The sequence below is a fragment of the Choloepus didactylus genome, chromosome 8 (genome assembly GCF_015220235.1).
Source record: "Choloepus didactylus isolate mChoDid1 chromosome 8, mChoDid1.pri, whole genome shotgun sequence".
NCBI classification, from domain to species: domain Eukaryota; kingdom Metazoa; phylum Chordata; class Mammalia; order Pilosa; family Megalonychidae; genus Choloepus; species Choloepus didactylus.
The window spans coordinates 78,149,871-78,176,023 of NC_051314.1; the positions used below are offsets into that span (position 1 = coordinate 78,149,871).

Consider the following 26,153-nt stretch of genomic DNA (forward strand, 5'->3'; position numbering starts at 1 on the left):
ATAGCTAGGTGGATGGAGCTGGGGCACTTGGATTTAAAAAGGAACCTGGCAATATTGTCCTCTGAAGTTTCTATATCCATAACTATGAAAAACAAGAAAATTGTAAAAATCCAACACATGGATTTCTACAGGGTCCTCATTAACAAAATAATTATCATTAGCAGGAATACACCTGAATATGGTAGAAAGAGGATTTGAATCGTTACCATTCTCTGATGCCAGTTACAAAGAATAGGGTTTGTTTTGTTTTGCTTTGCTTTTTTAAGAAAATTGAGAGCTATATGTCTATCCTCTTAAATTTTAATTTATGAAATAGTTTGTGTGATGTTTTCCTACATGATCATGTATCTTTAATAGATACAGAAGGCCATACTCAAAAGTGGTAATTCCATGAATTTTGATGTAACACACACATATACAAGCCCTTTGGGAAAATGTTGATAATATTTTCCAATATTTTCACTGTTGCCTTTAGTTCAGAGGATCTTTTAACCTGGCAAATTGATACTTGAAAATGTCATACAGAGAAAAGTTAATAATGGGAGTGTACACCACTTTCTTCCCTCCAAGTATATAATGCTGAAGAAAATTTGGTTGGCACAAAGAAGAAAGGAACAAAAACACAAAGAAAAACTTCAGTATGGATGTATAAAAGAATGCAAAAAAGATATATGAAAAACAACCAGCATGCAGCTCACCAAAAATAAATAAATAAATAAATAAATAAATAAATAAATAAATAAATAAATAAATGAAGAAAAAAGCAAAAAAGAAAGGGAAAGAGAAAAGGAAAAGAAGAAAAGTCTATTCTGAAAAGTGCCAGATATAGAAGTAAGGTTGAGAACTCATTTGGCAAGTTTAATGCTGTGAAAAAGCTGTGGTTTTATGAAGAGGGAAATATAAAGCCACACAAAAGTACAAGCTGATAGTACCATAAATGAAAAGAAAAGGAAGGAAGATTACAAGAAAAGATATAAAAGAAAGATGATTAATATATTAAATATTTGCAAAGAAACAAGCTAAAATGGAATTACTTGCCAAATCCTTAAAAATCCATAAATTTGATGCTGTAGGAATTCAAAGCAGTGATTAGGATGACAAACATTAAAAACTCTCTCAATATTCAGAACAGCTTTCAAAATGTCAAAAAGAGAATTTAAAATACATAGAAATAATAGAGAGTTCAAAATGTTGAAGATTAGTATTACCCCAAAGAGAAAATGATGTTATAAAAGAAAGCAAGCATGGATACCTACCTGGAAGAATGGAGTATTTTAGGTAAAATATAATCACAGATACAGACAGGAAGTTGATAGATATGTAGACAGATAGATTGATAGATAAAAATAGAAGGATTTCATGGTAAACTATAAAAACAATGTGTAATAATTATTAGACAATTGAATTAAATATCAGTTGAGTTGAAAATTGTAGCGAAAATGAAATACCTGTAAACTCATTTAAACAGGCAGTGCTGCCTTTGTAAAGAGAATGCATGCCTTTTGTTTACACTAAAAATACACATAAAAGTGTGTTGGAAACCTCTGACAAAGAAAATTTAAAGGGGTGATAAAACAAGCAAATACTGAAACATATTATAAAAATATTGTAATTCTAGAGTTGGGAAATTTATTGTTTAAATATAATTGAGCAGTACCATGTACCAGACAGTCTGCTAGGCTTTGTAAACAGAGGGGTGAACAAATTAAAGCCCCTGCTTTGACTGCACTGACATTCCAAAGTTTGAAACAAATAATTAATCCTTGAATAACTGTTATTAATGTGCACTATGAAGAAACATTAAAGGGAAAGGAAAAGAGAATGACAGAGTTGTTATATAGGGAATTAAATTTGAAACAATAAATGCCATAGTTTACTCTTTTGATTTTCTAATTTTTAAAATATGCCTTTTTGATGATGGTGTTGAGATACATGCTGAATACAAAGTATAAACTAACAGAGAGAGTGGTCTTTCAAGAGAGACTAAAAGAACATTAATGATTATTCAGAGCATGACATTTGGAAAAGAATGAAAGGAACACCAAAGAAGGAAAGGACATATGTAAAGACAAACCTGTGAGGGAAAATATTTCAAGATGAATTACAGTTCCACATGAGTTAAAATAAATGTCTCAAATATCTCAAATATCTCAAACATAAATTTTTATTGTGTCCCCTACAGTTATACAAAGCTCATCTTTCTACCTCTTAATGTGGATTTTGAAATATTTTATGCTAGTTGTTATTCATTACATGGTTTTCCAGATCAAATAATCCCATTACACTCAAATAAAAGGCAGTATTACACAGTTATTACTGCATATGTTATGAATTTTAAAACTTAGGTACAAACTTAAGATCTAGCATTTACTTAATGTGTGATCTTGGCATAATCTACCTAGATTATGATATAAAGCACTCATACCTAAATGAAAAAGACTCCATTGATTTAAGGATGAATAGAGATTTGGAGAATTTTTAAAACTGAACATCAATACTTCTATTGAAGTCCATTATTATGTTTCTGGAAACATCATATACTTTCCTAAAATATATACACTGTGTGGTTTAAGAAAGAAATCTGTTCCTAAAGATTAAAAAAATACTTATAGAGTTCACAAGTGGTTTACATTCTGGGCACATCTATCCTTGAAAAACATGGAGATATTGATTTCTAAAATGAATTACTAGTGAAATATCTAAAGGGGGAACAAAACCAAAGAATTAAATTAAAAGGATTAGGTGATTCCAACAGAATAAAGGAATATGGATACAGAAAATCAGACTAAAAGGCAACTTTTCCTTGACTTCAGTCAGTATCTTCATATGATCTAAAATAAATGAATATGTTAAAGAGTAGTTGATATATGCTGCAACTTTCAATAAGCTTTAGTGTATGCTTTTATACAAGCCAAAGTCATTATTTTAAGGCGATAAAGACATTTTTAATTATATCTTTCAGGGCTTGCTTCACTTGTTTGTTTCTTAGAGTATATATAAAAGGATTTAAGACGGGTGCAATTGAAGTGATGAGTACGGCCACCCCCTTGTTCAAAGATACCCTTTCCTCTGCAGAAGGTTTAATATACATAAAAATGCAGCTGCCATAAGAGATAGAAACAACAATCATGTGGGAAGAACAGGTAGCAAAAGCCTTTTTCCTTTGCTGGGCAGAAGGGATCTTCAGAATTGTTCTTATGATATTTGCATAGGAGAGCATCACCAGGGCCAATGTAATCAGGAGTGTGACAATGGCTAAAATAAAACTCAACAATTCTATGACCCGTGTATCTGTGCAGGAGAGCTTCAGGACAGGAGAATAGTCACAGATGAAGTGGTCAATAATATTGGCATCACAGAATTCCAACCCCAGGCCCATGATAAGTCCAGGAGAGATTGTTAACAACCCACTCATCCAAGAGCCAAGGACCAGCTGGGTGCAGACCCTGCTATTCATAATGGTTACATAATGAAGGGGTTTGCAGATGGCCACATAGCGGTCATAGGACATGGCAGCCAACAGGAAAAACTCTGAAGCACTCAAGAAAATGAAAAAAAATAATTGGCTTACACAAGCCTCATAGGAAATTGTTTTATCCATAGTCAAAATGCTGACCAGGAATCTAGGGATGCAGGCAGATGTCAATGAGATTTCTAAGAAGGAGAAATTCCAAAGGAAGAAATACATGGGTGTTTTGAAGTGGGAATCCAACAGGGTGAGCAGGATGATAGTCAGATTTCCACAAATACTCAATAAATATGTTAGAAATAGAAAAAGGAAAATTACAATTTGCCAGTTGGGGTCATCGGTCAGTCCTAGAAGAATGAATCTTGTCACCATTGTATGGTTCCTCATGGTTAAATACCTTCTGAATTACATAAGATCTGGAAAAAAATGGGTAATTACTTTTAAGTTTAAAAGGCTTTACTGAGTAGAGATTTGAAAATGATATGAAAGAGACAAGTAACTCAGTTGAAATGCTTATCTTTTTTACAATGTTACTTGGCTTTCTATGGTGTTTCCTTCTCCATCTCTAAGAAGTGAGAATATGTGAGAAATATTTGAGAATCCAATGTTTGCCTTCAATCATCAGTTGTACCCATTTCAAAAACCATTTCACACCATTTCTCCTCTGCTTATAACCTTTTCACACAGCAGTAGAAATACAGGCTTAATCCTGATAATTTCATCTCCTTCTCTGGCTACTCAGTTTCTAAATTCTCTTTTTACATCTTTTTTACTTTGCAGCAGAATGACTTTAATATTTCCTTTTAGAAGTATCTGTAAGTTTCTCTGATTTGAACTTTTCTTAGATACTGAGAAGTAATTCCTGCAATCTTACTGAGTCCACAAGAAAACACAATTTTTAAGGTTAGTTTGGTTTATTCCTTTTCTATTAAAATAATGTCCTACTCAGTCTCCTTCAGCAAAGTAAACCTTTCTTGTATACTTGAACAGTTTAAGTGGCTAATCAGGCATGAATTATTTTTTTTATTTAGTTTTTAAAAATTTGACTATATTCTGAGGGTAATGTTTCTGGTTGGTCTTTGTGTTCCCTGTTATCATCAAATAGAACTTTTCAGTGGAAATAACTTTCATGATTTTTTAGCAAAAATGCATCAGAATTAATTTGAAATTTTGCATGAAATTTGGAATTTTTCTCAATTATTCAGTTTCAACTTTTTTACATCAATTTAAGAAATGCTATTTTATATCCAGTAGCATCTAAGTACTCAAGTCTTCCATAAATATAAGCATAAACATAAATTTGAATCAGTCAGTTTTTAATATAAATTATTGGTGTATTGTTCATGGTGCTATTCTAATAAATTCATAACTCTTAAATTTGCATATTAAATGTTAAAAATGAATTACACAAATATATTTTTGTTTCTAATTTTGCATTTAATTGTCTAAATCTTATGAGTACATATTGCAAATGAAAGGATTTAATTGTAATTATTTTGTATAAAAACAATAAAGTGCTGAAAATACTTACTTTCCATGATTTCTGCTTTGTGAAATTATTCCCTTGTATTATTAATCAAAAATATAATAGGAATGATTTTTCCAATAAATTATTTATTTCTTCCTAACCTACAAATTATTCTTTGCCTCCTAACTATCAACTTCATGTTTGTATTATATCCACAAAGGTTTAATTAAAAATTCAAAACCCAATGAATTTCTCTCTCTAATCAGCATACGGTGGCATTTTCACTCATTTTTCCGTTTTCCCTACATATAGGACTGAATAATGTCTGAGTTTAGACTACTTAAAATCTATAAATTTAATTTATTGATCTAGAATCAAAAATGTAGTTTGTTCTTGTAAGAATTTTGGTCACTAAACTGAGTATTTAATTCTCTTTATGACCTAAAGTGTTTTGTCTCTACATCACCATAGATTTATCTTTGCTGTTTAATATAGAAGAGACTATTTACTGAGAACTGGTTAGGGCCTTGAAGAGACTATTTACTGAGAACTGGTTAGGGCCTTGGGAATTCTTGCAGAGAAAAAGCTAATCGGTTATCTTCATCATTAACTCTTTAAGAGTAAGTTGAGTCTAAATACAGCTTCTATAAGGAAACCTAAAATGTTGATGTTAAGATGGAGTGTAATCTCTAGAGTGGATACTAAAAGTTCATATAAATAAGCTTAGGATTTTTCCAAGTATATTAATCTAGACAAAATATCTCTTTCCTTAAAGAAAGTAAAACCGGAGTTCTCATATTCTATTAATAAAAAAGAAAATTAGAATAGAATGCTGATCTCTGACTGATGACAACATTGTGAAGATGAGAGTTCCTCCCACAAATCTGGGTTTGTCACTTGGTGTGGCTTAATGCACATACACACCAAAGGTGGCTGTGGAGGAAAAGCAAGTTTTATTTATGCTAGCAAAGGATAGGGGGAAATTCCGAAATCTGCCTCCCTGTAGTGATTTTTCTTGTGGCTCTTATACACTTTAGAGACCAAGAAAGTTAATCATCTTGTATAACATGTAATATTTAGCAAGTCTGGAGAATTTCATTAGCTTCTTATCTCAGCTATTTACTACATCCTTTAGGATTACATTCTGTAAGATACACGGTGCCTGGTGCCTCCAAGTCTAAGGTGGTAGATAGAAACAAACTATAGTGATTAATGTATATCTTAATGCCTATATGACTAGGTGCATGCCCTACATTTTGCTTCTCTGTGAGATCAAAACCTAAGTACATAGCTTGCTTACAGTTTCAGAGTTACATTTTAAATTCTAACACTACAATTTCCCCCTGAAAATAATATCTATTACCAATCTTGGGAATCAGGTCATCATTTGTTCTGGATGATCCTGCTGAACTAGGGGGCTTCTCCAGTGAAATTTCTGACTCATAACTTGCAGATATTATCAATTTACTTCAGGGGAAAATGGATCGTACGTGGTAGGGGCTCTGCAAGATGAAAAAGGTTTATACATATTTGAGTTATAATTTGAGAACATAGGGACAAGAGACATTTAACAAGAATAGATACAACAAGCAGGAAAATTACAAGTCCTGTTAGAAGAAGAGTTTATAACCATGACTTTATTCTTGAAAGTAGCCAACTTAATTGATCAATGAAATTAAAATTATTAACTGGAGTAGGCATAGCCTGAACTTGATCATTCTGGTGATCTAGGAGAGAAGAGACATAAGAAGTTTCATTAGAAATATAGGTACAACATTCTGTTCTGACTATAGCACAAGTTCTCCCTTGTGAGATGATGAGGATATCTAGGGCATTTCTGTTTTGCAGTACTGCCTTGTGCAATGAAGCTAATTTTGCATTTATGAGGATTATACTATGATATGTGTTGTTTAAAGCCTGGACAACAAAGGTGTTTAATGCATCTACCTTGGAAATTACATCTTCACTTCCTATAAATAGGATGAAACCTGCAGCTAGGTGATCATACCAGTGGAAAAGAGAGTGAGCCCATTGGGTTTGCACAGGGGTAAATTAGCTGCCATATGAGAAAGCTTACTATGAATTGTTCCTTGAACTGAATACAAACCTAGAGTGCATCGTCCTATCCATCCAGATGAGATCCAGTGTAATAAATTAGACCAGGAGATCCACTGGATTCCATTACAGGCAGATTACAGTCAGTTCCATACAAATCACCAACTAATAAATAGATGGTCCATTTCAGTTTTCAGAGATTAATGCCCCATTTTGTGTATCAAGGGGGCTGTACAACCAGGAATGATTTTTGTTCCCTAAAAAGGGGAGCCTTCTAAGTCAGTCTACCATGTCCTGGGGTAAGACAATCTATTCCATTCCTGAGTTGAACATGTCCATCTTTTCTTCTTTCAGTAAATATTTCTCCCTTTCTATCTTACTGACACAAATAATGTAGCACTGCTTCTTTAGTGGCTTTGGCAGAGAAAACAACACAATGTCCTGGTTGGGTTAAATTTGCTTGCCAGTGACTAAGATCGGCTGTGGTGGTATCATCAGTGCTTAACAAACTGGGTTCCTTCAACTTCTCAATTTCTAATGATTCAAGAGCCATCCAGTCTGTCCCCATGAAGGGGATATACATCATGGCAAGCCACAGACACCAGAGAGGCAGCTGGCCAGAAATCCAGCAGTTAGACTGGTTCATAGAAGAGGCATCTGAATGGACACATTGCAAGAAGAGATTACTCTCTTGGGCTGTGTGCCAGTTAGGATGTATTATGTCCCCTAAAACACCATGTTCTTTAATGCAGTCTTGTGGGGGAAGATGTATTAGTGTTGATCAGGCTGTTTCCATGGAGATGTGACCCAACTAACTGTGGGTAATAACTTTGATTATTTCCATGGAGGTGTGTCCCCACCCATTCAACATGAGTCTTGATTAGTTTACTGGGGTACTTTAAAAAGAGCCACACAGGCCCAGACACTTGCTGCAGCTTAGAGAGACATTTTGAAGATGGCCATCGAAAGCTGACACTGACATTTTGGAGAACGCCATTTCCAAATGCAACCTGGGAGCAAGTAGATGCCTGCCACGTGCCTTCCTAGCTAACAGAGGTTTTCCAGATGCCAATGGCCTTTCTTCAGTGAAGGTATACTCCATGTTTATGCCTTGGTCTGGACACTTTTGTGGCTGTAGAACTTTAAATTTGTAACCAAATAAAACCCCTTTGTAAAAGCCAATCCTAAAAGGAAAAAAAAAAAGACAAAAAATAAAATTAATTAATTAATTAATTTAAAAAAAGCCAATCCATTACTGGTATTTTGCATAATTCAGCATTAGCAAACCAGAACAGGCTGTTACTAAAGAGCACATTGAAGTCATAGAAAATTAGAAAACAAGAAACATCATAACCAATCTGATTGGGAAGATTTCTTCTTAAACAAATACATTTGGCAAATACCCTTTATCTCACCTCCAATATTTTATCATTTTTTAAATCTTTATTTTCTTACTTATCTGTCCCTACACTGGATAAAAAGAGGGTCACCCACAAGGGTCTCATAATCACATGGTCACACCACAAAAACTATATAGTTGCACAATGATCTTCAAGATCAAGGTAACTGGATTTCAGTTCAATTTCATTTATTTCCTCCTAGCTGTTCTAATGCACTAAGAACTAAAAGGGATATCTATGTAATGCATGAGAACAACCTCCAGAATGATCTATGAAATCTATTTGAAATCTCTCCCAATGAAACTTTGTTTTGTTTCATTTGTCTTCCCACTTTGGATCCAAGAAGATTTCTCAATCCCATGATCCAGGGCCAGGCTCATCCCTGGGAGTCATGCTCCATGTGGGAGGGGGAGGGCAGTGAGTTTACCTGCAGAGTTGGCTTAGAGAGAGAGGCCATATCTGAGTAACAAAAGAGGTTCTCTTTGGGTGACACAGGTGTAATTATAAGTAGGCTTAGCTTCTCCTTTGCAGGAAAAGGTTTCATAAGGGCAATTCCCTGAGGACTTGGCCTATTAGTTTGGTAGTCCCCAGTGCTTGTGGGAATATCTGGAATTCCCCAGGCGAGGAAGTTAAATATTTTGACAGCCCTCCCCAGTCCTTCAAGGGGAATTTGCAAATATTTTTTTTTATTCTCTGTCCAAATTACTCTGGGATGTATCAGGGCTTAATGCTAACCAGTATAAACCAACCAGATCTCACCCCTTATTCAAGGTTTCTTGAAATTATGGTGTTCAAAAAGCCTGGCCATACAAATTAAATTGGATAGTGTGCTACAGAAAATATAAATTTTGGACCAAATAAATATATCTTCCTTTGGTCTCACATAGAAGTTGAAATTTTAAAACACAGTTAATATCATCCTTTACCCTTTAGTCTGATTTGCCTTAGTCCTAATAAGATCAGGTTCATTCATATTTCTAATTGACGTTTGATATCCTTTTTGGCTTCTTTAACAGTTGCTATATGGGGTAATGCTCACTTTCATAACTACAGAACTCTAGCTCTGAGCTGAGTCTCAGGTGTCACACAGACAGCTGAAGTTCCAGGGAACAACCTGGTTATACACACAAAGAGCTCAGCATCTCAGAATTTAGAAATAATTGTAACAACTCAGTAATAGATATGACTGCTGTAAGAGCTTACAATCTAGGAAGCTTTAAAATAAGCCTTTCCCTGATAACCTATGATCTCAAATTCAATTCTCAGAGTTGCACATTATATTTAGTTCCTATTAGTGAGGCATTATAGTATTTGTCTTTTTGTTTCCTGTTACCTTACACAGGATACTGTCCTCAAGGTTCATTCACATAGTTCCATGCCTCACAACTTCATTTCTTCTTGCAGCCACTCATTGTTCCTTTGTATGTATACACCACAGTTCACACTTCTCTTCATCAGTTGATGTACCCTTAGGCCACCTCCATCCATTGCAAATCATGAATACTGCTGCATAAACACCAGTGTGCAAATGTCCATTCACATCCCTGCTCTCAGTTCTTCCATGTAAATAGCTAATAACAGGGTTGCAGGATCATATGACAACACTAAACTTAGCCTCCTGTGGAACCACCACACTCTCCTCCAGAAGGGCTGAATATTCTACTTCATAACAGTGAAAAGGTGCATCACTCTCCCCACATTTTCTCCAGCACTTGTATTTTTCTGTTTATTTTTAAACAGTTTTGTTCATACACCATACAATTCATCCTAAGTAAAAATCAGTGGTTCCTGGTGTAACCACATAGTTATGCATTCACAATCACTCTATATGAGGACATTTCTATATCTTCCACAAAGAAAGAAGAGGAAAAAAGATGAAAAATAATAATAAATTAAATAAAATAAAATAACATAACATAAAATTAAAATAAAATAAAATAAAATAGAATAAAATATAAAATAAAAAGGAGAAACCACAATAACACAAAGAACCCCTTATCCCTCACTTATATCCTCTCATTGACAGTTTTTGTATATTGCCTTTGTTACATTTCATAGAAGTATATTACAATGTTACTCTTACGTATAGACTTTATTTGCATCCATTGTATTTTTCCATATACCATCCCATTTTCAACACCTTTCAATATTGACATTCATTTGTTCTCCTTCATGTAAAAACATTCTTATATTTGTACACCATCATTGCCCACTCTAGGTTTTGCTAAGTTTTACAGTCCCAGTCCTTATCCTCTATCTTTTCTTCTGGTGTCAAACATGCCCTTAGCCTTCCTCTTTCAAAAAATACTCACACTCAGCTTTGTTCAGTGCACTTACAATATTGTGCTATTATCAGGTAGTATTGTGCTATCCATTTCCATGTCTTTACAATTAGTGCTGTTGAACATTCTTTCCTTCTTCAGCATCAGTGCCCAATATCCACCCTCATTCTGTCTCCTGATAACCTGTGTTCTCATCTTTAACTCTGAAATTTGCTCATTAATGTTAGTTCATATTAGTGACATTTTTCCTCTCTCTCTCTCGTTTTACCCTTACTGATTGTATTCATTTCTACACTCTTCTCCAAACCTCTCTCTACTGGCTTCTTATCTACCTGTAGTGCTCTCTTTTGTATTTCTTGTAGAGCACATCTCTTGTTCACAAACTCTCCCAGTATCTGTCTGGAAATATTTAAACTCTCATTTTAAAAGGACGGTTTTTGCAGGATATATATAGAATTTTTGGTTGGCAGTTGTTCTCTTTCTGGATCTTAAATATATCATACCACCGCCTTCTCACCTCCCTGCTGAGAAACCCACACAGAGACTTATCAAGCTTTGTTGTACATGATAGATTGCTTTTCTCTTGCTACATTCAGAATTCTCTGTCCTTGACAATCTGGTTATTGTGTGTCTTCGAGTAGGTGTATTTGGATCTATTAACACTGCACTTCTTGGATCTGTAATTTTATGTCTTTCCTAAATGTTGGGAAATATTCAGTGATTTTTTCTCCATTATCCTTTCAGCCTCTTTTCCCTTCTCATCTCTTTCTGGGACACCCATGATACATATACTCATGTGATTCATGTTGTCATTCAGTTCCCTGACACCCTGCTCATTTTTGTCCATTCTTTTCCCTATCTGTTTTGTGTGTGTAGGATTTCAAATGCCTTCTCCTCTAGTTCACTAATCCTTTCTTTTTCCTCTTCAGATTTGATGTTGTATGTCTCCATTGTGTTTTTAATCTCTTCTATTGTGCCTTTCATTTCCATAATTTCTGCCATTTGTTTTTTTCAAACTTTTGAGTTCTTCCCTATTTTCACCCAATATCTTCTTTATATCATTCATCTCTTTTGCCATATCTTCCCTGAACTCATTGATTTGATTTTTAAATTGATTTAGCATGTTTGTTTGAATATCTTTAATTTGTTGTTTCAACTCCTGTATCTCATTTTAGGTGTAAATTTGTTCCTTTGACTGGGCCAAAACTTTGTTTTTCTTGGTATGACTTGTAATTTTTTGTTAGTTTCAAGGTGTCTGGCTTCCTTTGTTTGTTCATTCTAGAGGTTGTTTTCATTCTTTTTCTCAGGGTTTTCTTGATAGTTGGCTTTGTTCTTATCTTTTCTTTGGCATTCAGTTCAACTTATTCTAGATCTCTAGCATAGCTTCTGTTTAGCTCATCAGATTTTTTCAGCTCTTGTTATTCTGTTATTCTGGTTCTTGCCATGCCTATATGGAACATTTTTTTTTTTTTTTAAGAGAGGGTCTACCCAGATATGATCAATCCCAGTCAGATTTTCCCAGGTCTCAGGAGGAGGCTGTAATCAGTATCAGGTTTCCGTGAGGGTGAGACCCAGGAAGTTGTCAGACTTTCTGTGAAGCCTCTAGAATCTGTTCTTTTCCTACCCTGCCCAGCAGATGGCACAAGTCAACCCATAGCTCCCCACAGACATAAAGATGTGTTGTGCCTTGAAGTCTCACCAGAACCTGCCCCTGCCAGCAGAGGTAGAAGGCAAGCTTAAGCTGTTCCTGTTTTGTTTTTTATCTTCTGCACCTGGAGGCTGAATTCTCTGAAGGGGGGCTGCCACTTGAGCTGAGTCCTGCCCTCCCCCTTCTTGAGGAAGATATGCCTTTTAGGGAATTATCTCTTTCACTTGACTCCTTACTTTGTCTCTCAGACCTATCTCAACTCCACCCTTGCCTGGGTCAGTGATGACAATTGAAAATGCCTAAGACTCTCTAATGAACTCCTTAGAATAGCTTTCAAAAAAAGAAAAAGAAAAAACTAAGAAAAAAATCCCCTTTTTGGAGCCAGTTCCCAGGCCCCAAGGCTCACCAGTCAAGAGCCAAAGGGGCAAAGTCTGGCCAATCCAAAAGAGTCTGTTTTCTTATTTTATTTTATTATTATTTTTACTTTATTTTACTTATTTTATTTCCATCAGCCCTGCTTTCTTTCTGCTTGGTGAAACCTCAAGTTTTCTTTCCTATTGCTTCAGGTTTATCTGTGCTCATAGCTTGTATTCAGTAGTCCAGATTTGTTAATTAAAACCACAATTGGAGCTTGGTTGCACTACCTTCCCTTTCTCTTGGTAGAGACTGCTTCTTTTTCCCAGGGAAGAGTTACAACTCAGCCTGCCTTACCAGTGGGGGAGTGTTGCCATGCTCCACGCTGGGGGATTTACTTACAGTTCTATGCTGTTATCTCAGCCCTTTCACCCCTTCCAGACTGGTGTATGATGTGTGTCCACTCTTGGGTGTCCTCCAAACAGTTATTCCAAACAATTATTAGCTATTTACTAGCTTCTCTAGAGGACTAACTATACTCCACACCTCCCTATGCCACCAGCTGGCAGGACCCTCTCCTTGAAATTGTTTAAGTAAACATTTTACAAATTCTTATGCCTTTTCAGTCTGACAAAGAAAATCTTCCACCAGCCAGTAAAAGCATCCAGGACTTTGCTATTACTGTATATAATGTATTTGCCCCTCCACCTCACCACCTAATCCTGTATACTAAACTCCTTTGGTTAATAGAGGAATTTTGGGGCAGGGGCGAGGATTGACCCTTGCATATGTCACATATTGACTTGTTATGTTATGTACAGTGTTCTTCCCTCCTAAGCCAAACTGTCTGTTAATGTAGTAAAACCCCATTCCTTCAGCCTTGCTAAATCTTTATCTGTACACTGAGGTCTTCCAAATCTCAGGAGCTCAGGATCTCACTCACATTGTGGCAATAGGGTGTGTTCTTGACTCTGATTATGAATGATAGCAATAGATCCTGGGGAAGGCTCTTGTTTAGCTACTTCTCTTGTGGCTTTTTCTGTTAGCCTATTCCACATAGCTTCTCTACTATCCATGGATTGATGTCCTTCTCAGTGGACCATGGTTAATTCTTTGGGATGTATTACTGCATCTAACAATTCTAGAATTAGATCTTTATGCCTTATGTCTTTGCTGGCTGTGGCTAACAGACCATGCTCTTTCAAAATTGCCCATGAGCATGCAAAACAGCAAAAACATGCCTCAAGTATGTGTACATAGTGACTCTATTCTCTACACTCAGCTGTAGGGCTCTTAGGAGGGCACTAATTCTGACCTTTGCACTGAAATTTTGTGTGGAAGAGGATTTGTCTCCAGTATCTCTGTGAGGGTGACTACTGAATATCCTTCCCTGTGTTTACCCTGGTCCATATAACTACTCCCAACAGTGAATATTTCTGGGTCTGTGTCTACTATTGGCACATCCATTAGCCCTGGTCTGCTTGAATACAATTCATCCAACAGCTGAAAACCATCATTGTTGTGCAAGTCCATTCAGAATCTTTCCTAAATTCTTGAAGAAAGGTGGCAAGGTTGAGCTTATCTATTGTTATGATGACATTTGGATTGTCTAGCAGCACTGCATGATAGCAGCATATTATTCCCATTGTGAGCCATTGACCTCCTTTTTTGTGTAACACAGTAAGGACATAATGATGGGTAAGGACATGTGTTGAGGAGAACAAAGTAAATTTTTCAACTTCTTTAAGGAGTTCACAATTGGCTGCTACTGAGTCTAAACAAGCACGTCATCCTTGGACCATTATGTCAAGCTGTTTTGACAAAAAGTCACTGACTATATATATGACTATATTCTTCCTCCAAAAGGCTGGACTAGCAGTCCTCAGGCTTTTCATGGACAAAGAGGTCAAATTCTTTCATGGGGTCAGGGATCCCCAAGTTTGGAGCTTACATCAGTTTGTCCTTTAAACTTTGAAAAGCAATTGTGCATTCTGGTGTCCATTCTAAAGGATCTTCTTCATTTCCCTTCAGGCCCAGTTATAAAAGTTTGACTATTAATCAAAAGTTGAGCATCCACAGTTGACAGAAACTGGCCATACCCAAGAATCCTCTGAGTCCCTTTTTGTTCTTTGCTGTGGCTACTCACCACAGGGCCGCCTTTCTACTAGGCAGCAGAACTCTTTGCCCTTTGGGCTGCTCAAATCCTAGGTATTTGACAGGGTTTGTGTGATCTGAGCCTTTTTCTCAGATACCTTATATCCTTTCTTGGCTAGCCTGTTCAGCATTGTTACAGTATTAGTGGCCGAGGCTTCTTGAGTTTTGCTATTTATGAGAATAACATCCACATATTGGAGAAAAAGTCCATCCTGGAGTTTTCCTACCTGAAGATCTCTGGACAAGGGTGGTCCAAAACAAGTCAGGATATTGTTAAATCCTTTAGACAACACAGTCCAACAATATTGCTCCTTTATTCCTGTGTCCAGTTCTTCCCATTCAAATCAAAGAATTTTGTGAGTCTTAATCTAATAGAATGCAATAGAAGGCATCTTTTAAGTTTAAAATCATAAACCAAGAATATGCATCAGAAATACTGATAAGGGGAGTATATGGATCAGGCACTATTGGATGTACATCTTCCACTATTTGATTTATAGCCATCAATTCTTGGACAAAACTGTAATCCTGAGTTCTTGGTTTCAGCACTGGCAAATAAGGGGGTTGAAATTTGATTGACAGGGTTTTATTAGACCGCATTCTAGAAATTTTTTATTTAATGCCAAAATGTCCTCTCTTGCTTCCCATCTAAGGGCATATTATTTTAAATACAGTGGAATGATATCCAGTTGCAATCATACCATGATTTCCTTTAGTCCATCCCCGGGGATCCCTATGGCCCATACCTCATTAGGAACTAGTTGCTTAATGCTTTCAGGTACCCCAAATATTTTGTTGCAATCTTTTAGGACTAATTTCACTGCTTTCAGGACACAGGTATGGATTGTGGAATCTGTAACTTCATTTTGCCAGGTGAGAAAGAGAGAGAGGATTGTAGTAGCAAATTCCAATCTAAGATGGGAAATGGGCATTCAGGCAATTAAAGAAATTTGTGATTCAATTCATTTTTTCCACATTGGCATTGCAATGGCTATAGGCAGAATAGGGCATCAGCAACTTCAGACAGGATCACAACAGGGACAGATGCCTTTGAAGTGCAATTAAGTTGTGGTTTAAAACTGAAGAAATTGTTCCTGTATACGCCAGGAAATTTACTACTTTCTTACCCACTTGGGTGAGGCCCGGCATTCCTTGTGGGTGATCAGAATTGTTTCCTAACAGGTGGAAAGTGCGCCTGGGCCCCATCCTTCAAAGTCATTATCCTCATCCCCTGTTGGCTGCAGGCATTGGGTTGCTGGTGTCTCTTTTGTTTCTCTTCCTGTCAAGCTGGGACACTCTTGTCCCCAATACCCCTCCTCCCTGCAGTATGTACACTGTGGGGGCCCAGTGGTTTTCTAGGGGCTCCAGGTGTCTTACCTTTTGTATTCTCCTTTGGTTGCTGAAAAGTCTTACTCAGAACTGCTCCTGAGAGGTTAGCATTCAGATCAGCTTTGTATGAGATGGTCTTTTGTCCTTACTTTGGGCTGCATGATGATTATGGAATACTTTAAATGCAATTTCTAATAACACTGAAATCAGCATCCTTAGCCCACCCTTGATTTTCTGCAATTTTTGTTTAATATTGGGGGCACTCTGGCATATAAATGGCTCATTTATATTGCGCTGATTTATTGGGTCTTCTGGGAATATCATTAAACTTATGGGATGCTGCAAATAGCCTTTCTAGGAACATTGATGTGTTTTCATCTGGCCTTAGAACAACTTTCTGAATTTTACTGATGTTGTTCTGTTCAGGCACTCCATTTCTAAGTCTCACAATTATGCATACTTTATAGTGGTCAAGCATTGTTCTGTGCACCTCTTCATTGGGGTCACAATTTGGATCAGCTACTTGCACGCTTTGACTTCCAGCAACATGAATTGAATTGTTAGGGTTACTGTTACCCAAAGATTCATCATGATACTGTGCTTTCTTCAAAACTACCCATTTTTCCTCAGAAGTTAACAGAACAATCAATAATTTTTGCAGATTGGCATAGTTCAGATTTTGTGTGTCAAATATTGACTTGAAAAGATTCTCCATTTTCCTCAGATCTTCTTGATAATTAGGAACTCGATCCTTCCAATTGTAGAGGTCAGAGGTGGAGAATGGTGTACATGCATATATATAGGTATCCTCTCAGCTTGCCCTGGTCACCTAATCCAGCCGGCACTTGTCAGAGAGGGAACTGTCCCTGACTTTACCCTCCAGAGATAGAAGAATACTGTGTAAAAGTCATTCTGCTGCAGGTATGAGATATGGAGGTCATTTCAGGGGAGTTCAAAGGCATCTCAGTCCCCTCCTCATTTCTCTGATAAGGCAGTAGAGGAGGAGGAACAGGAGGGAGTTCTAAATCTGCAGACTCTGGCAGAAAGGAGTGAGGGAGTGGAGGAGGCTTAGGCATTGCCATAGTGGGGATGGGGAGTACAGGAGCCGTAGGCATTGGCACAGGGGGAATAGGATAACAGCATCCATAAATTTATCAGGCAGATTGCAATCAGTAGGGGTTTCTCTGACAGTCATTGCCCTGATTATTACCTTATTTATAAGGTACCATTTCTTTAACTATATCCTGTGCCAATGTCTTAATGGCAATGTTCTTATCCTGGGGTTCAGAGGGCTTCAAGTGCCAATTCTCTGGTTGGGAGCTACAAGTGTTCCCAAACCTGGGATTCAGAAGTGTTGGCCACTATTTTCTTAGCCTGGGACTCAGGAGCCTCAGTTGGGAACACAGGATACTCACTACCTCGAGGCTTAATTACCTCAGTCATTGTTTTCTCAGCCTGGAATCCAGAAGCTTCAGCCAGCATTCTTTTAACCTGCAGGTTGGGAGTCTCCTTTATCTCCTCTCAAGCTGAAGGCTCAGGAGCTCTCAAGGAGAGGCTAGGGTAGCTTGGATGATGGGGAAATCACCATGCCCAAAACATTCTCTGCAACTTCTCATTTTGAGCTAAGGGCATAAAACACTGCATGTATGGAATTTCATCTCATTTACACATTCTCTTACAAAATAAATCTAGCAGCAAAATAGCATTATATTCTTTTGATCCTTGACTTGGCCACTTTTGGCCATCCTTTAATTTGTACTGAGGCCAAATTACTTCACATACATGTATCATGCTTTTCTTTATCGTGGGCTCATACTCAAATTGCTCCCAATGCTCAAGAGCATATTTTAAAGGATCATCCTTCTTATTTTCCTTAGATTTTTCACTCACATTGTTTCCCATTTTAATATTCTTTAGAAAATTTTTGAGACAAGACAAGACAAGACACAAACAAAGAAACAAAAAACAAAAACCTAAACTAAACCCTAGGCAACAATTTCAATGACAATTCCTTAGACCAGAGGCTGCTCCCTTGTCCCAAACCAAACAAGTTTCCAAGTGTGATATCCTGTTTACAGCTTTGGCAAGAATTAATGTACCACTGAACACCCAAATAGGGCCCTGTTTTCCTCCCCACCCAGCCACCACTGGGATCTGAGATGCTGGGGGTAAGAAATTCCCTCATCTGGCTCTCAGAGAAAAATTTCTCCAGTGGCCACAGGGGTCCAGGAATCCACCAACTAGTACCTCCTTCAGATGTTGGGCCCCATGTTGGGTGCCAGATTGAGGATGGGCCACCCCCAACTTGGTATAGCTTAAAGCACAGACATGCCAAATTGGCTGTGAAGAAAAAGGTGGGTTATTTATGCTGGCATGAGGGCAGGGGGAACTTCCCAAATCTGCCTCCCCATTGTGATTTTTCATGCGGCTTTTATACACATTAGAGACAAAGAAAGTTAATCATCTTGGATAACATGTAACAGGCATCTGGAGAACTTGATTGGTTCCTTATCTCAGTTGTTTACTACATTCCTTAGAATTTACTTCCTCTAAGTTATATGGTGCATGGTGCCTCCAGGTCTTGGATGATAGATCAGTGAACACAAGCAGTAGTGACTCATGTATAGCTTTATTGATGTCTATCATGCCTGGGTGCATGCTCTACGTATTACTCCTCTGTGAGACTAAAACTCAAATACAGCTTGATAACAGTTTTAAGTTTAAAATGCTAACACTACACAGGAAATTCACACTTTTGGAGCATATAATTTGAAGAGCTTTGGCAAACATGTGTAACCATGTAAATACCACCACCATAATATATAAAATGTTTCTATTAATCTAAAATGTTTCCTCATCACATTTTGTAGTTAATCCTTTCTCTTCACCCTCAGCCCCTGATCAAATTTCTGTCTATAATTTTAGTTTATCTAATCATTAGCCATTAGACTGGTGTTCTTTACTATTTGGGTCATTAACATAAAAATGTATTTAATATATAAACCTCAGTGTACTTGAGGAATCACACTATTTCCACCAATAAGCCATTCAAATTCTCACTTTTAATGGTGTACAATAAAGTCTACAATAGCTTTTGTTGCTTATTGAAGCAAGGCAATGGTCTCTGTTGGTGCAAGTCAGCTGGGGAAATTTCAGTGTTGCCCCAGGATGCTGAAACTGCTAATGCTACTGTTAATAATTCATTGACTTCTCTATCATTTTGTAATACTCCTCTGGGAAACTTTCATTTTATTTAAAGTTGATTACAGTGGTGTATGTTATTCCAAATAATTAGTACTTTTGGTACACTGGTCTCCAGAGAGGATATTTACTTTGTTTTGTTTTAATAGATTCCATTTAGGCTGTAGTAAGGGAAAATGATAAAACTGTAGCATTTTGCAAGTGTACAATTGACAAAGTCATATTTCTTACTTGGAAGTGTTGCTTGCCTTTCTTTCATCAGATGGTTTCCTGATTTTTTTGTTTGTTTCCAGCTTGTTATTTTACTTTAAGAATATACTTATTGGGGGAGAGGGAAGACTGTGGCATAGAGAGGACTGGAAGATAAGTAGTCCCCCTGGAACAACTAAAAAAAACCCCAGAAACAACTAGTAAATAATCCAGAATAACTGCGGGGGGACAAATGAGACTGTCCACTCATCATACACCAACCTAAATCGGGAGGAATGTCCAAGATCACAGCATAAAATCTGTAAGATCCAAGTTGTGAGACCCCTCCCCCAGAGCCTGAGCTGCAAAGCCTCATGGTACCAGAGAGAAGCTCTCTCCCAGCAAGCAAATATAGCTCAGCTGAGCTTTAACTGGGGTTTTAAGTAGCAAGTGTGAACTGCTCACTATAGGTACGAATCCCCAAAAAACAGACAGAGACTTTGGGTGACGACTGACCTTAGAGATCTGGAGGGTCACCTTGGACTAGGCCTGAAGGGGGCTATCTGTTTCTTTTTTGGCTTAGTGGAAAAAGCCCCAGCCATTTTCAGTTTCCAGTGCTGTGACTCAGAGAAGGGTGGAGATAGCACAAGCAGAGAGAGAGACCATTGAAATGCTAATGACCTCCCCCTAGGGGGCCTATCTTCTCTAAGAGGAAAGGGGTGGGGCCCTTTCCATTCAGAGTTGACCCCAGAGCCTGGGGGAACACAGCCATACCTCCTCATACCAGTCAAGATTTATAAGCCAACAGGCACCACCTGCTGGGCAGAAAATCACAGTGACCTGAGGCATCACAGGGTGGAGCAATTTTCTAAGACACACCACACCCTTAGGGAAACCAGATACTGAATATTTCTTCCCTCTGGGACCTGAGCCTGTTCTGGTCTGGGAAAACTGATTTGGATAACCAAGGAAACCATGCCTAGACAACAGAAAATTACAACCTACACTAAGAAAAACAAAGTTATGGCCCAGTCAAAGGAACAAATGTACACTTCAACTGAGATACAGGAATTTAAACAACTAATGCTAAGTCAATTCAAAAAGTTTAGAGAAGATTTCACAAAAGAGATAGAGTCTGTAAAGAAAACACTGGGCATACATAAGGCAGAAATCAAAAGTTTAAAAAAACAACTAGTAGAATCTATGGAAATGAAAGGCACAACACAAGAGAGAAAAGACACAATGGAAACATACAACAGCAGATCTTGAGAGGCAGAAGAAAACACTCAGGAACTGTAGAACAATACACCTGAAAGCCTACACGCAAAGGAGCAGATGGAGAAAAGAATGAAAAAATATGAGCAACATTTCCAGGAACTTAAGGATGAAACAAATTATAAGAATGTATGTATCATTGGTGTCCCAGAAGGAGAAGAGAAGAGAAAAGGGGCAGAAGCAATAATAGAGGAAATAATTAATGAAAATTTCCCATCTCTTATGAGAGACAAAATTACAGATCCAAGAAGCGCACCATACTCCAAACAGAATAGATCTGAATAGGCCTATGCCAAGACACTTAATAATCAGATTATCAAATGTCAAAGACAAAGAGAGAATCCTGAAAGCAGCGAGAGAAAAGCGATCCATTACATACAAAGGAAGCTTAATAAGACTATGTGCAGATCTCTCAGCAGAAACCATGGAGGCAAGAAGGAGGTGGTGTGATACATTTAAGATACTGAAAGAGGAAAACCACCAACCAAGAATCCTATATCCAGCAAAGCTGTCCTTCAAATATGAGGGAGAGCTCAAAATATTTTCTGACAGACAATGAGGGATTTTGTGAACAAGACACCCACCCTACAGGAAATACTAAAGGAAGCACTACAGAGTGATAGGAGAAGACAGGAATGCGTGGTTTGAAAACACAATTTTGGGATATGGTAGCACAGCAATGTAAGTACACTGAACAAAGATAACTATGAATATGGTTGAGAAAGGAAGGTTGGGAACATGTGAGACACCAGAAGAAAGGAGGAAAGATAAAGACTGGGACTTTGTAACTTGTTGAAATCTAGAGTGTTCAATAATTGTGATAAAATGTACAAATATGTTCTTTTACAAGGAAGAACAAGCAAATGTCAACCTTGCAAGATGTTGAAAATGGGGAGGCATTGGGGGAAAGATGCAATCAATGTAAACTAGAGACTAACTAGAAGAATCATTATTTTAGTAGTATTATGCTTCCTTTAATGTAACAGGCAATATACCAAGGTAAATGTAGATAAGAGGGAGGGATAGGGGAGACATGTTAGACAAACTTGATGTTGGTGGTGTTGTCTGACTCTTTACTCTACTTTGATTTGAGGTTATTTTTCCTTTTGCTGCTTCCTAGCTGTCATTTTTTTTCCTCTTTTTTTTGCCTCTTTACCTTTTTTGACTCTCCCTCCTGCCTTGTGGAAGAAATGTAGATGCCCTTATATAGATAGTGGTGAAGGTGGTGAACACATAAATATGTGACCATACAGAGAACCATCAATTATTTACTTAGGATGGAATGTATGGTGTGTGAACAAAACCATCTTAAAAGAAATGGGTTGATGACAAAAGCTTGAGGGCAATATACTGAGTGAAATAAGCCAGAAACATAAGGACAAATATTGCAGGGTCACACTGATAGGAATTAATTATAATATGTAAACTCATAGACATGAAATATAAGGTACCAAGATATAGGGTGAGGCTTAAGAATGGGGAGTGTTTGCTTAGTATGAGCAGAATGTTCAACTAGGATGAACTTAAATGTTTGGAAATGAACAGAGGTGTTGGCAGCAAGATGTGAGAATAACTAACAGTGCCAAATGGCACATGAATGAGGTGGAAAGGGGAAGCTCAGAGTCATATATGTCATCAGAAGGAAAGTTAGAGATTAAAAGATGGGAACGTATAAAACTGAATCCTATGGTGGGCAATGTCCATGATTAACTGTACAAATATTAGAAATCTCTTCCATGAACCAGAACAAATGTATGACAATACAATTAGAAGTTAATAATAGAGGAGTATATAGGGAAGAAATATATACCTATTGCAAACTATATAGTACAGTTAGTAGTATTTCAACATTTTTTCATAAACAGTAACAAAGGTACTATATCAATGCTAGGAGTCAAAAATTGAGGGGGGTTGGTTAGGGATAGGGGAGGATTCGAGTTTCCTTTTCTTTTTCTCTTTTTTCATCTTTCACTTTATTTCTTGTCTGGAGTAATGAAAAGGTTCTAAAAATTGAACAAAAAATTAAGTGTGGTGATGGATGCACAGCTGTATTAGGGTACCAGGGGCAACTGATTGTACACTGTGGATCTTTGGATAATTGTATGGCATCTGAACAATCCCAATAAAAATTAAAAAGGAAAAAAAATAAAAAAATATGAAAAAAGAATACATTTTTATACATATGGATATATATATGTTTTGAATTATAGTAATGACAGTGACATCACACTTCATGGAAGTGATTAAGAACTAAATTTCACAAAAGGCAGCTTATTTGGCATGGAAGGTGGCTGCCCTATAAAATTATTTATACTTGTGACCTAAGCTTCATAGTGAGTAAGGATATGAGATAAGTAGAAAATCTATATAGAAGTACCATATGTACCCATTTCCTTTTCCCATAAAAATCATGGTAATCAATATCCCTGCTGCAATTATAAAATATGGTCTTAAAAGTGACTAAAACCATCATTAATTATGTTAGCACACATCTCTTCCATGCCCATTTAGGGGTTCAATAGATACAATAAATGCCAAGAAGGTAGGTGAACTATAATTTTAACTTTACTTCAAAATCAGATTTAAGGCAAATGAGCAGGAAGTCAAATCCAAGGAGGTTAATTTGACTACTGACTTTTCATGTTCTATAAATCTTTTGTTAATGGATGAGTAATTTTATAGTAATGTATATAATAGGTGTTACCATGTATTTTATTCAAATATTGTTGCATCTATGCTTCATATTCTATGAATCTCTTTATGAAGCAGGTGCCACAATGGGTACACTGATGTGGACAAAATAATAACAACTCTCTGGAATTTGAGAAAACATTCCCCTAGAACAGTCTGGTAGACCCATATGGTAACAGAAAGTGGTTGACTTACTCCTAGAAAAATCTGTTTCAAGTCATGAGTCATGAAGTCTTGAGATAACAGGAGTTGAAATATATATTTGTACAACAAAAGTTTATGAATGCTGTGCAGTGGATCCTTACAAGCCTTCAGTTTTCATTAAAAAAAAGAGAATTCATTAATAGATGCTTTGGTAAATCACATTATATGTATAGCTTGCTAGTGTTATATAATTTTTTCTAAATGAAAAAATGTAAAACAGGGATAGGATAGCTACATTAAAAAGGGAAAATGCGAAAGAATAAAGATAACAAAGAGGACAATTGATTTTTCAGAACCTGTCCATTGAAAAGTTCACAGATAAAGAATAAGGAATAAGAATGGCATGTTCAGCATAACAAGGGAAAGGAAAACTTGGGGTAAATAGAATTCTTCTGTAGAGAAAGGATAAAAGTTAGTATAATTTCTTGGATGTTCAGTAGTTTTATAAAGAATATGGAGGAAGTGAAAAAGTGCCAAAATTACACAGATACATATAGGAATAAATTTCAAAAAAGTTAGTTGAAAATAAGATAAATTTACACTTTATTAAAATATTTTACTTGTCTATTTCTGTCATGTTTCCTTTCTATTATTTATCCTATATTCTGGAAAACAACTGCTATTTGCATATTGCCTATCAAGAAATTTACTGATAGTAATGGTATACTCTCAGTGAAAAGAACATTTCAAAACTATTGAAGTTGGTAACATTAACTAAGTATGGAAATTCAGTAGTCTTAGTCATTGACAAGTATGCGTGTTGTAATTAAAACCAACATCCTCGTTTTGAAAAATCACTCTGATAATCATTCTAAGAGGAGAAATCAAATTAGTGCAATTTAGAAATGATTACCTAAAATGCATATTGGCAAAAAAAAAAAAAAAAGAAAAGAAATTCTAGGGGAAAAATGCAAGGAAAATTATAAAGAGAATTAATGTTTAAAGGGACTTTGAATTCACCTATGGCATGTATTTATATCATCTGCTATTTCAAACTGGAGAAACCATTTATAAATGGTTATGTTGGAGAATATATCTCTTTCTCTGTTTTGGATAAATAGGTATGTGTGTGCATACATATATATGTGTGTGTGTAGATATTTATGATTTTGTTCTTTTTCTGTGTAGATTTTATAAAGGTCACAAAAGAGAAATGAAGAATGAATCAATGGAAATACAGTTCATTCTGGTAGGTCTGACAGATGATCCACAACTGCAAGTTGTGATTTTCTTGTTTCTCTTTCTCAACTACACATTGAGTCTCACAGGGAATTTACTGATTATCCTTTTCACCATGTTAGATCCCCATCTCAAGACCCCAATATATTTCTATCTCTAAGATGTCTCCATTTTGGAAATCATATTCACAACAGTGTGTATTCCTAAATTCCTGATGACCATTGTGATTAGAGACAAAATCATTTCTTATAATAATTGTGCAGCTCAATTATTTTTTTTCCTTTTGCTGGGAGTTACAGAATTTTACCTTCTGGTTGCCATGTCCTATGATCTCTACGCGGCCATCTGCAAACCATTGCATTACCCAATCATTATGAACAGCAAAAGTCTGCTACCAAATTGTACTCAGCTCTTGGGTAACTGGATTCCTAATCATTTTTCCCCCATTGGTCATGGGACTCAACTTGGATTTCTGTGCATCCAGAGTCACTGATCACTTTATGTGTGAAACTTCTGCTGTCCTGCAGATCTCCTGCACAGATACACAGGCTCTAGAATTGATATCTTTTATCTCTGTTGTGGTGACACTTGTGGTCACATTGGTGTTGGTGATTCTCTCTTACACTTACATCATTAAGACTATTCTAAACTTCCCCTCTGCACAGAAAAGGACCAAAACTTTTTCCACCTGTACTTCCCATATGATTGTTGTCTCCTTGACTTCTGGTAGCTGTATCTTCATGTATATTAAACCATCTGCAAAAGAAAGAGTGACTGTGTCCAAAGGTATAGCTTTGCTCTATACCTCAGTGGTCCCTTTACTAAATGCATTCATTTACACTCTGAGGAACCACCAGGTCAAAGAAGTCTTCAGGGATGTGACACAAAAGATTGTGTATTTTTCCAAAAAATGATTTTAAAAATATGATACAAAGAACAACCTTAAAGTAAAAACTGAAAAGAAATCCATGTTTGTTTTGATTATGTTTATGTAGTTGATTATCTCATACATGGGATACTTTCAAAGAATTTATAGTTAAGTTCCAGCATTGAGTTCTACTCTTCCTTGGTAATAAATTCTGCCCTTCTGCAATAATCTTACTTACTTCAATTTTTTAATCCAAATTGTATATATGTCTCCTGAAAGCACATTAGTTTCCAAAAATCATGACTTAGCTGTAAATGTGCCCTGTAAATATACTGTGCTTCCTGTAATTTTGTTAATTAAACTGGCATATATTTATTAAATTTTAGC

At 36.6% G+C, this 26,153-nt stretch overlaps 1 protein-coding gene and 1 pseudogene across 1 annotated transcript; one reads left to right on the top strand and one right to left on the bottom strand.

Annotated features, from left to right (window-relative positions):
• Positions 1-2,920: 2,920 nt before the first annotated feature.
• On the bottom strand, positions 2,921-3,856 carry LOC119542045 (olfactory receptor 6C74-like). Its single transcript, XM_037846514.1, has one exon. It carries the CDS (start codon positions 3,854-3,856, stop codon positions 2,921-2,923), a length of 936 nt encoding a protein of 311 aa, XP_037702442.1.
• A 21,016-nt stretch (positions 3,857-24,872) lies between these two features.
• LOC119542473 lies at positions 24,873-25,812 on the top strand (annotated as a pseudogene).
• Positions 25,813-26,153: the final 341 nt, after the last annotated feature.

Coding starts and splice junctions, on each gene's coding strand:
- LOC119542045 (XM_037846514.1), bottom strand. CDS start 3,856: ATGAGGAACCATACAATGGTGACAAGATTCATTCTTCTAGGACTGACC.